The 12,947-nt window shown below is 42.9% G+C and overlaps 1 protein-coding gene across 14 annotated transcripts in view; it reads left to right on the forward strand.

The window, feature by feature from the left end:
- The window catches only part of PTPRK (protein tyrosine phosphatase receptor type K), a 327,907-nt gene that overhangs the window by 157,234 nt on the left and 157,726 nt on the right, over window positions 1-12,947 (forward strand). For all 14 annotated transcript variants that reach the window (XM_082216025.1, XM_082216024.1, XM_082216026.1 and 11 more), the window contains exons 4-5: window positions 4,115-4,196; window positions 6,640-6,755. In XM_082216025.1, the coding sequence (XP_082072151.1) occupies window positions 4,115-4,196; window positions 6,640-6,755 (198 nt within the window). The remainder of the gene's footprint in view (window positions 1-4,114; window positions 4,197-6,639; window positions 6,756-12,947) is intronic.

A 12,947-nucleotide genomic window follows, 5' to 3' on the forward strand; every position in this document is an offset into this window, starting at 1 on the left:
GCTAGTGGTTCAATTAGCCATTTTGCTTGCCACTTTGGCGATGCGTGGTTTGTCAAGTGCCTGTCTTTTTATCTCAAGTTTCGAGTTTCTCATCTCACTGCTGCCAATGCAATCATGTCGGCTTTTCCATATACTCAGTGTAAAGCTGTAATTTGCTATAATCATTATATCCATTCTACTTGTAGTAAAAATTATTAGCTTGGGTTACCACCAAGCAAACTCTTGAATTTTGCATTCTTAAATAAAATGTTAACACATTCCAGTAAAATTCTGTGTTCATGATGGTGGTTTTGTCTCTAGTCAGACCAGACTTCTCTTCTTACATTTGATTGACTTTGGAACTGGGGATTGATTTGTTTGTTGAACAAAGAAATTCTAAAAGAAAGGATGTAAGCCTTCTGTTATGATTCCTTTGGTGGGGTGATATTAAGTAGTATATAGAAGATGGATTATAATAAACACAAAACGTTGGATTGTGACAGTCTAAGCTTTATATGCTCTAGAATGTTTTTAATTGCTTAAATGAGTTTGTGTGAAACCAAACAAACAAACAAACAAACAAACAAAGACATATTCAGGTATTCTGATCTAGAATTAAATTAATTCTACATTAGCACACAAACACAGAAGCTGCTCCCCATTCTTGTAGAACAAGCAGCTTCCTGTAAACATGGAAGGTTCTTGCACATTTTAGAATCCTGTAAAATCTGTGTTTTTAATCCCACCTCATAAATTCATTATCTACCTCATGAAGGGTGATGGGATGGCAAAGGTAGTATGTTTCTCTCTTCTCCTAGCCCCCTTTGTGTATTAAGTTAATGCCTAAATAGAACACATGAAGATGCTAGAAACAAGCCTCAAAATGACACTCTTAGAAACATATTGATTATGCACTTTTATAATACACAATTTATAAAGGTTCTGGGAAGCATGTGGTGTCTCTTCCATCGTTTATGTTTCGGCTGAGAAACCTGGTGATTGGAAGTTAATCAGTAAATATATCCTGTTATTGAGAGATGCTAATACAGTCTCTGTGTATATAGAATATACCCCATCTCTCATCTCTTTTACACATTGGCCACTGAACAGATATGATTATGAAAGTCAGCCCAAGGTTGGGTATTTATGAATCTAGGGTCATTTACTTTTGCATTTTTTTTACTGCCAATTACCAATTAGAAGCTAAAAATGTTCAATGCTCATGGTGTCATGGTAGAGTAAACTTGTTGATTATTACTTTTTAAAGCAGCAAAAGATTAATTTTTATAATGTAAAAGTAGTTGATACTATTTATTTTTGTTATTGGACTTGACAAAAGATCAATAACTTGCTTATTAAGTTTCATTTATTTGTTTTCTGACTATATATCACCACAATAATCCCATTATGAAATGCGAACTTTCACTGTAGCTGTTTTCTTTAGTAAGTGCTGGACCCACAGATATCTGAGTCGGTGGAGCATGAGACTCTTACTCTTAGGGTTCAAGCCCAACGTTTGGGCAAAAGATCTCCCCTGCATTGCATGGGGTTAGACTCAAGGTCCCTTCCAACTCTACAATTAATATGATTCTATGTGAGGCCTGCCTTTCCAGGAATGAAAGAATTTCCCATTTTTCCCATTGATGAAAGGTGCTTAACAAAATAAGGTTTTTTGTTTTTTTAAAAAATAAATTCTTGAAAAAGATTATCAAAAAAACTCTTCCCAAAAAAATTCCTTTAAAAGAATCAAGTCCTTAAAAAAAAAATTCCCTAAAAAAGTCCTTAAAATAATCCTTCCTTAGAGACCAACTAAATTTGTTATGGTATGAGCTTTGGTGTGCATGCACGCTTCTTCAGATACCTGATTATGACTGTTTTGGACTGTTGGTAGATCTCTGTCCTCTATAAAACTGTTATATTCCCTATTAAAACTATCTAAGTCTGTATACATATTTTAAAGCACACACACTCCAAGCTGTAGCTTGTCCCAAAAGAGCTATAACTCCCAGCACCCTTCCTGGGTGCTGCTCTTTCTAGGTGCTTTAAATGTATGGTGTGCACTCAGCCTAAATCTAGACTCCACTTTCTTGCGCCTTTTGTCAATTATTTTTTTTTTTTGGGGGGGAGTGGTTCCCTCACTCCAGTTTCCTTCCAAATATTTTTGCATATTCCCCCCCCCTTAATTTTAGAACAGTTTCCTCCAGTGATGGCTGCTGTGGGGTTTGTGTTTCCGCATTAATATTGCATTGCACTGTAGACATGGGTATTTGAACAAGTTGGGCTCTCCCCTTCTTGCAAAGCATCTGCAAGCAAGCAAGGGGGCATGGCTAGCATTGTTCCAGGGCTTAATTGCATTTAACAGGCTGATCTGCCAGAGAAATCACTGCTCGCATCCCTGGTGGGCATATGGCAAAAAAGCTCAAAAACTCTGTGTAACCCTCCCTTAAAAAAGAAATATCAGTGGGGGGTGTGCCATAAAAAATTTCAGCACTGGGTACCACCTGACCTTCCTACGCATCTGGGGGCGCCCCAGTGACTGGGGGAGCTCGTGGCTTTGCCTGCGGCCTCCCCTTTTCCTGCACGCCCGCCAGCTGTCCCCTGTCAACCATATGGCTGGTGGGCATGCAGCTTCCTTCCCAAGCCTCCGCAGGAAGAGAGTGATCCCCGCAGAGGCTTGGGAAAATCTCGACAACTCTGGGAAAGGGGGGGGGGTGCTGGAGGGATTTTTGCACCATGGCGCCGGATATGCTTAAGACGGCCCTGTGGGGGAGGATTTCTGGTTCACCTCAGGCACCAAAGTGTCTGGGACCAGCCCTGCTTAACTCTTATGGGTTCCCCAAAGATTTCTAGGAACTATAGTTTTTAAAGGTGCTGAGAGGTATTATGAGACCTCTATTCCCTTCACAGAGGTACAACTCTCAGAGTGGCTTAGCAATCAAATCCTCTGTCCAGGGGACTCTGGGAATTTTAGCTCTGTGAGCGGAATGGGGGGAACTCAGTGTCAGTTCCCCCTCTCATAATTGTCAGCATGGAGGCCCTAATCTGGATCACCCTCCTGCAGTTTGTACTGAGGGGAAATGTTGCATTTAATTAAACTGGCCTTTTTTGCATGAAGGTTGCGTGAGTATCAAGACCACAGTGAAATGGTGGGTGAGTAAGGGTTAAAAAAAGCCTTCACTGGCAATTAGAAAAGAAAAAAGCAACACCCCTATGCCCAAAGGCAGAACTACACAGTTAAGATGATATGCTGTTCTACTTTGTTTTGTTTTTGGCGCGTGCACGCGCGCACACGCGCGCGCACACACACACACACACACACACACACAGTGTGTGTGTGTTTTCTGGCTGCTTTAGAAAACAATATAAAAATACAATCAAATCCTGCTGCAAACACACGTTAATATCATGTTAATGCAACAGAAAATAAAATCAAGCAAGAAATCAGTGTATATGTTTGGTCCTCACAGAGAGAGATTGAGAGCTCATGATTTGGGCTGAAACTGAATACTTCCTGAATTCTAGTACTTGATGCTTCTCTCTGCATCATCCCTGGAGTCTTGCAGTGCTCAGAGTTCAGGTGGGCATGGAGATAACTCTATCCATTTATTGCGGAGGATTACACCATTTCTGCTGCTGCTATTGACACGGATTTCGGCTAGGCATCAGAGGAGCTATGATACCAGTGCCTTTATTATTCCTTCCATCACATTTTTTATCTCTTGCTTGGCAGAAACAGAGAACGAAGATACATACAGGCATATTAATCTTATACTTTCAGTTTCGCTGTGAATGTGGTATTCAGCTGAATTGCTGAGATAGAAAATGCAAGGGCCTGTATGTGAAAAATCTGCCCTCTTTTTACTGGAAAATATTTGCTTCATTTTAAAATGGTATATTTGTTCTAAAGATTCTGCATATTGCAGGCCAGAATGAGAGGGCAAGGGCACTGAAGTAGCCTTAATTAATAGCTGACCTTTGTGTAAATCAAGAATGGTGAAAATGATTAAATTCAGGAGTGAAACCTAGCAGCAAGTTCAGTTGTAATGAAAATGTGTTGTCTTATATCTGCACCCTGCACTGATGGGAATTCTGTAGCAGTGATGGTTGTAAACATTTTTTTCTTTCTCTTTGACAGGTAATATTTGAGGCCGAAGTCTCAGATGGAAGAAATGGCTACATTGCCATTGATGACATCCAGGTTCTGAGTTACCCTTGTGGTAAGTAATGATTAAGAGTCACATTTTTCTCTGTCTTTTTCAAGACAGGCTCAATATAGTCTGACTGCTTTTTCCATCATCCAGCCATTGGTGTCCTCCCTCCACCCTCCTCCTCTAGTTTTTCCTCTTACAAATTGTTAAAAAGTGGGGAAATGACACCTTTGAAGCAGTGAATTAATCTTGTTTTCTTGTTAATTTAAATACCTTAATTTAATGTTTCTCAACATTCACAGACGAGTAGCTTATAGTTAAATGTAGATGTATATGATTTCTATTAGTTGGGGTTCCAGCTAATGAGGGAATATAACAACAGAAGTGGCTTGCTGGGTGGGGTAACGCCACTTGGCTAGCTTCCCAATAGGTGGATTTCACTGGAGGAAGAGGGGAGAGGTGGCAGAGAGACTGATGTAGTGCACATGCACCAGCAGGAGGATTTAGCACTGCTGGTGCATTTGCCCAACGCTGACTGCCCTGACGCCTTGCTTCCTCCACATTCCCTTCTGGTGGGCAACAGCAACCACCTGCTGGGAATCTGGCACAATGGCTCTGCTCCACCCAGTGAGCTATTTCTGGGAAACAGCATTAGAATCAAGCTTCTGTAAATCCTATCTGTAAAATACCTATGTGCTTCTTCCCATGATCCTGTGAGATTTAGCTCAACTTATTATCAATATAATAATAACACTTTTAAGTGTTGTAGCAACCAATGTTGAGTAAATGGCATTTAAAGTGTGTGCAGAGCCCTATCAAAACTAATAGCAAAATCATGCTTGAAGATGATTCGGAGACCCATTAGGCCAAAAAGCAGTACATAAATAAACTATATTGATCTATGTGGAGTAGCTGAGTTGGTAAAGCTTGAGACTCTTAATCTCACATCCCCCATTGGGCAAAGGTTTCCTGCATTGCAGGGAGTTGGACTAGATGTCCCTTGTGGTCCCTTCCAACTCTACAGTTTTATGATTCTACGATTAGTATGGATGTGCTTTCTTGGACCAAACCACCTTCACAATTGTTGCCACATCCCGCAGCAGCCAAAGCTTCTAAGAGGTTATCAAGGACAGAATGGTATAAATTTCATTGCAGTAATTGATTGCTAAGTGTGCAAAGACTGGAAATTATGATCACTTGGTTTGAATCCAATGAAATAGCTGTCTTTATATCCATTGAGGGTTCTGAAAAGCCATATTGGGACTACTGTCACAACTGAACCTCTGGGTCCAGGATGAACTACAAGCTTGAGAGAAGAAGAGGCTAGAATCACCTTCCATGTGTGTTCTATTTCCCACAAGTCTCCTACAATTTGCTAGGCTCCCTCAAGGCTCCTGCAACAGAGAAAAATGAAATAAATTGAGGTTTTTCATGTCACATTTTGGAAAGTTGTCACCCAACAGAATTTTGTAATGCAGCATTTCATCAAGTAAAATGAAACATGAAGGTACTCTTGAGACTTTTCAGATTCTGGAAAGATAAACAGTTGTCCATGGCTGCTCCCCTGAAGCTTACATGCAAAGTTAGTAGCACCTAACTATCATGGTTTAGTTTCCTGTGTCATCAAAGCCAGCTCCATGAGTTGATGCCTCCATCACCAGCTTCTTCCATTTGCAAATTTTATCAGCAAGGATGGCCATAGGTTCAATTCAACAGCAGCAGCTCTCCAGTATAGGATTTGTAGGGCAGTAAACATGGCCCTTGATCCTAATTAACATGAGCCTTCCCCCCCCCACACCCCACACAGGCATAGCATTACTGAATGTTGTTTGGTTAATTGCAAAGGTAATAGACTGGGCCAGTCTATTGAATTGCTAAGCCTAGACTCTGTTACCAGGTAATTTAGAAGAGTAATGTGTGTGCAAACTATGTAGCATATTTCTCTCTCTCGAATGCCACCACTGCCTTTTTCAACCCTAATATTTCACAAGGATGGTTTTGTCACTGAGCTTTCCTCGAGGCAGGACAGTTAGTATGAGAAGCTTTGTCAGTGGGTCAAATGTTGCTGTATTTAGTGGTGCAGGTGATATTTACTGACAGGGATGTCTACGTGGCACTAGATCACACTATATGGAGTTAATTAAATCTGATTGTTTGTATTGTTAATGCAGTGGTTTCTCATTGCAGTGGTTTTATGTATAATGTAATGGAAGTTCACTCCAGAGTTTTTAGGCTTTTTTTTTTTTGTTTCACATCCTTTTACGCTTTGGCTTATTACAAATCGCTTTTAATTCATGTCTGACAAGCTTCAGCAGAGTTTGTGTGGTGCAGGAAGAAAGATCAAGGCTGTTTTGTTCTCTCTCCTTGAGTTGAAACAATTATTTTCTTTCATGTAAAAAATTAGTTTTAACCAAAGGCTGCAGTAATGTGTATCTTTGGGGAGAAGTAAATGGGCTTTTTTTGTCTGAACATATTTTTGGTAACATTTTTCTCTCTCTCCACCTACACACAGATAAATCTCCTCACTTCTTGAGGCTTGGGGATGTGGAGGTCAATGCAGGCCAGAATGCTACATTTCAGTGCATTGCTACAGGGAGGGATGCAGTGAATAACAAGTTATGGCTCCAGGTAAGGCTGATTCAATGGGGTCCATTTGTGGGCATACATCTTGCAAAAACAAAAAATGGAACTGGAGGCCCCTCAACTGTCCTCGGGTCCAGTATTGGACCACTTCGACCGGATATCCCCAGCCGATGTGGACAGACTCCTCCGAGCTGGAAAGCCCACCACTTGTCCTCTCGACCCGTGCCCATCTTGGCTGATTAGAGCCTGTTCAGATGAGGTGCGGGCCCCTCTGGGTGATATCATCAATTTGTCCCTTGGCACGGGGACATTCCCAGGGGAACTGAAGGAAGCAGTGGTGCGCCCGCTCTTAAAGCAAACATCATTAGATCCTTTAGATCTATCCAATTACCGCCCGGTTTCGAATCTTCCGTTCCTGGGTAAGGTGATTGAGAGAGTGGTTGCGGAACAGCTTGGTGGGTTTCTGGATGAAACATCGGCTCTGGATCCATTCCAGTCCGGCTTCTGCGCTGGTCATGGGACCGAGACGGCTCTGGTTGCCCTAACAGATGATCTTCGTAGACAGCTGGATCGAGGCGGGTCGGGGCTGCTGATTCTTCTAGATCTGTCAGCAGCTTTCGACATGGTCGATCACGAACTTCTGGACCACCGCCTTGCCGACGTGGGGATCCAGGGCACAGTCCTTCAATGGCTGTACTCGTTTCTCTCTGGCCGGGGACAAAGGGTGGCACTTGGAGGGGGAATTGTTATCGCGCCACTCCTTGGTGTGTGGAGTACCTCAGGGTGCGATACTCTCCCTGATGCTTTTCAACATCTTTATGCGCCCCCTCGCCCAGCTTGTTCGGAGTTTTGGGCTGGATTGCCATCAGTATGCCAATGACACCCAACTCTATCTGTTGATGGATGGCCATCCTGACTCGGCCCCAGACACACTGACCAGATGTTTGGAAGCTGTGGCTGGATGGTTACGTGGGAGCCGGTAGAAGCTAAATCCTTCGAAGACAGACGTCCTGTGGCTGGGACGGGACGATATGGGATTGGGGGGGGGGCAATTCCCATCTCTTGCGGGGGCGCAATTAGTGCCAGCACCGTCCGTTAAGAGTTTAGGTGTAATCTTCGACACCTCCCTTTCCATGGAGGCGCAGATTGCAGCTATAACAAAGGCGGCATTTTTCCATCTCCGCCAAGCTAAGCAGTTGGCTCCTTACCTCTCTTGCCCTGACCTAGCCACTGTGATCCACGCGACGGTCACCTCCAGACTGGATTATTGTAACTCACTCTACGTGGGGCTGCCCTTGAGACTGACCCAGAAACTCCAGTGGGTGCAGAATGCTGCAGCGAGACTCCTTATGAGGTCTTCGCTGTGAGATCACATTCACCCGGTGCTATACCAGCTGCACTGGCTCCCGGTGGAGTACAGGATCAGGTTTAAGGTGCTGGTTTTAACCTTCAAAGCCCTATACACCTTAGGGCCCTCGCACCTACGGGACCATCTCTCCTGGTATGCCCCACAGAGAAACTTACGGTCTTCAAATAAAAACATCTTGAAGGTCCCAGGCCACAGAGAAGTTAGGCTGGCCTCAACTAGAGCCAGGGCTTTTTCGGCTGTGGCTCCGATCTGGTGGAACACTCTGTCACAAGAGACCAGGGCCCTGCGGGACTTGACATCTTTCCGCAGGGCCTGCAAGACAGAGCTGTTCCACCAGGCCTTTGGCCAGGGCACAGCCTGACTCCCTCCTTTGGCAATCTTTGCGGAGCTCTGGCCCAATGGTTGCCAGTGGCTTGAATTAATTAATTTTATAATGAATGATTTTAGAGTGTTGTTTATGATGTACTTTTGTACTGTTTTATTGTTGTTAGCCGCCCTGAGCCCGGCTTCGGCTGGGGAGGGCGGGATATAAATAAAATTTTTTATTATTATTATTATTATTATTATTATTATTATTATTATTATTATTACTATTACTTTTTCTGGTTTATACAGGATAAGTCACATAACTGAAAAATGCTTTCCAATATAATTTTTTTTGCTTTGTTTTTAATTTTCATTTCTTTCATATTATAAGATGGTTGTACTTATACAACTGCAATGCTTTTGATTCCCCCACTTTTATGAACAAAATCTGACTCACATGAGTAGAAGATGCAGTCATAGCTGTCAACTTACAGATTTGAAAATAAGGGACCAGCAGCCTCAAAAATAAGGGACCAGCAGCCAAAATAAGGGATTTTGGTCAACCAGCAGCCAAGCGAAGCCTCAAGCGGTGGTTCCCACAGCGCAGCAACCCAGCAAAGGGATGCAGAGGGGGAAATCACTACATTAAGATGCTGCACTGGTTGGAGGGTTTGCTAAGCAGCACGTCGGGGCTGCAGTCGTCCTGGCGCGAGGAGTTCCATCAGCCCTTCCCTGCACGAGAGAGAGGGAGGGAGGGAGAGAGACTCTCGCCCATGCCGCCCGCGAGCCCGGCATGAGGTGGTTGCGGCGCTGTGGTGGCCGCTGAAGCGCTGCCCTTCTGCATCCCTCCCCATCCCCGCCTCTTCCTCCTCCCTCAGGCCGCTTCCTCAGCTGCCGCCTCCGGCTTCCCCTGGCAGTGCGGCAGAAGTCTTGCAAGAGAGGGGCTTCCTGTCTGCCCACCGCCACCCGTCTCCTCATGACGTGCCCCTGAGGGGGAAAAGGGAGAGACAGAGACAAGACAGCTCGTGTGCTCTCTCTCTCAAGGCAGAGGACCCCAAGTTGCTGCTTCCCTCCCGAGCCGGGTGAGCATGAAACCTGGGAAATTTAAGAAACATCATCAGTTCGGGACAGCAGCGGGAAATGGTGCTAGGATAAGGGAGTTTCCTGCCAAATAAGGGACGGTTCACAGCTATGGATGCAGTGATACACTTTTTATTTCATCAACTATCTCTCTATTCATGGGCTCTGTGTTCTGTGATAGCTCAGTTGTAGCCCTTTCTTATAATCAAGGTATTATGTGAAATTGCTATTACACTGCAGTGAATATTCTCTGCAGTAGAATGCTCTCTACACATTTATTTTATTTAGGCACCATAACCACCCTAAAAATGTCAGCAATATGTTTTAGACTTTAAAAAATGGGGAAAATGCAGTCCTGGGGAGCAATGTGCTAAATTTGGAATTCCTTTTCAGTGAGGTGAGGAAAAATTGTATGGTACTTGCGGATATGGTACTTTGATTGAAGTTGATAGCAAATTATACCTTGATTTTAAACAGAACGTTAAACTACATCCATGTGATGCAACTGAATTAAAGAATTCCAGATTTTAGAACAGGATGAAGTACAATCACAAAAGTCATGCTGGATCAGGCCAAGGGTTCATCTAATCCAGTATCCTCTTTTCATATATGCCTGTGGAAAGCACATATGCAGAACTGGAGCTCAGCACCACTGTCCTCACTTCTGATTTCTACCAGCTGATATTCATAGGCATATTGCCTTTAACAGTGGAGGTGTAACATAGCCATTGATAGCCTTATCCTCCATGACGTTTGTTACTAATGAGTAAAATAAAATGAGATGACAGATAATGGTACTGCTCATGCCTTCTGCTTCAATGTGATAACTGTAAACATTCGATTTCAGTGACTTAAGCATAGTTTTATTTGACTTTACATGACCAGTTCAGTAATTGCAGGCTGTATCACTAGGGACTAAGAGTTTCCATTAAATGGGGAACACTAATAAAACAACACTTAGATAAGCACAAAAAAAATCATTATAAAGAAGCAGAGTATTAGGAGTGCCAAAGTGAACACACGTTAAAAGAACCTGTATAATTGTCATAGCTAAGGTGCTAACAATGGCAGTGTGCAAGTACTTATGTTAACCACTCTGTGCAACCTAGATAAATGTTGATCCAGTGTGGTTAAAAAGGGCCAACTGGAAAGTTTCCATAGTGTGCAGTCCTCCATATCAGATTGATGTCAGATTATTTCATTTTTATTCTCTAGGGTAGATTGTTTAACAAACAGACAAAAGCTGTTTTAGCAAACATATGTTTTGTTTTGTCTAAATTACATAATTAGATTTCCTCTCCTTTTTGTTGAAAACAATAAACATGTTTATTTCATTAAAAATTCAACCCTCCGAGATAGTTTACAAGATAACGAAGCACAACAATTTCCAACCCCTACCCCCAAACCCCAAGAAGTAATGTGATAGAATTTGCTCACTAACCTTGTGTGGTCACTGGGGCACACAGCCAAAAGGCTCGTCATCATATGGGGGCATGGCCAGTGGGTGGGATACTGTACCACTTCTTACATGTTGGAAGCTGTGAAGGAATTCATGTGCATAATCCTAGTAAAGGGTGTGCTTCTAGGGGAGACAAATTTAATCTGCAAAAGTTCGAACAAAAATTCCCTGAACAATTAGGCTCCATAAAGATGGGGGTGTTCAATACAGTTCTTTGGAGAGGTTTGGTTATAAAAGACTTTGCTGGTCAATGAAACTATCTACCAATCGAAGTTTTGAGGCTCCATGAGAGAAGGAGTGGCCTAAGCAGCTCACCTCACCAAGTTGGGGGTGGTGACCTCAACATAGCTCCCTCTATATAGTTGAATATGAGTAGAGAGACTACCACTGAAGGGGACCTGAGCCAGATGGCTTATCCAAAAAGAGCCACAGGCCTAAGGAGCAATACTCCAATTCCTAAACCAACAGGGATCCACACAGTACTGAGTGATTTTAATACCTAGCTTGCAACCCATTGCAGATCTGTTTAAAAGTTGTTGTTAATGCTTATTTTGAAACCCAGGTTGATGTCTCACCTCTTTATTGTAGGATTCTGACGGCAAGTAAATATTCCTGAAAGTGCTTCTTCGCATAGGATGATAAATAGATGGAAACTTTGAGATATTTTAACTACAAATCATGTTGAAAAGCAAATCTGCCTATTATATATGAAAGTAACCTCTTCAGAATTATAGAGGGCAAGTTCACAGTTGGCTGCAAGGTTCTATGAAAATTATTACTTTGCAACTAGCTTTCCTTGCCTCAAGTAATAGGATCAAATAATTCATGAGCTCATCTGTGATAGTATTTTCTCAACCGGTGATCACTCAGTTATAATATGATGTAGTAGTGCTACATCCAAGTGCTATCTTGGATATGGCAGTGGGACTGTGAACCTACTGTGGCTATGATCTTTTCCCAAAAGGTCCACTCCCAGAGGTTTTCAACCTTTTGAGTCCACAGCTACCTTGGCCAACTACATTCTTTCTGTGGGATCCCTGTGGGGCTCAGGAGCCCAGTTATGTCACCCCTTGCCTGCCTACAAATGTTTAAAACTTGGGCTGCCTGATCCTGTGTTCTACTGTGTGGGAAGATTGAAAGTCTAAGCACACATACTATCATGTTCTACTGAACTTAGTTGGAACATACTTCTGAGTTAAACAGCAAGGCTTTTTGGAACACATTAATTTCATGTCCAAAACAAGACCAGGTAATTCAGAACACTAAAATCCTCTGTGTGTGCATGCACGTGTGCACATGTGTGTTTGGGGGGTCAGGTAGAAGATTCCAAAAACATTCCGTGTTTTTGGTTAGCTCAGTTTAAATATCTGAGGAATAGGTTTCAGAAACAAGCTGCTTCATTCTATTTTCCAGTTTGGGAATGGTAGTAAATGTGGTAAGCTGTCTCACAACGTTTGAGATCTCTTGTCCGTGGCCAGCATAAGACGACACCTATGTGGCCCCCATCAATAAAGCCCTTTCCTTGGAGCATCTGCTAAGCCATATGCCCTGGCTCTAGGTTCAGTAGTTGATAACGGAACCACTAATGAGCCTATCCATCATTGTTGAGCCTTGGCACCAACACATCATTTGGCTTGAGCAAAGAGGTTTAACCCGCCTTTGCAGTTCCGTTTGTGTGTGTGTTTTGCCACACAGATCTTGGTGCTACCTTTGACTTTGGTGGATCTGAAATGAGGAGTGTTATCACCCATAGTTAAAATGTGGTGGGGTTTTTTAAAGCATGACTGGTAATCCTGTCAGTAATCTGTCAGTAATGGCTTTAGGTGCTGGCTAAATGCCTCCTTAGTTGGCAGGCCAAAGCTGGAAGAGGGTGCCATGGTTTCACCCTTTGAGAGGCTCATCAGCATTAATGCAGCATGATGCCTTTCTTCTCCCAGCCACAGGGAAATGTCATTCCTAGTGGAGTTGCAGATAATTAAAGCAACTGGCTGAAAATAGCAATTGAAGGATAGAAAAAGAAAAC

The sequence above is a fragment of the Podarcis vaucheri genome (genome assembly GCF_965113315.1).
Source record: "Podarcis vaucheri genome assembly, chromosome: 3".
NCBI classification, from domain to species: Eukaryota; Metazoa; Chordata; class Lepidosauria; order Squamata; family Lacertidae; genus Podarcis; species Podarcis vaucheri.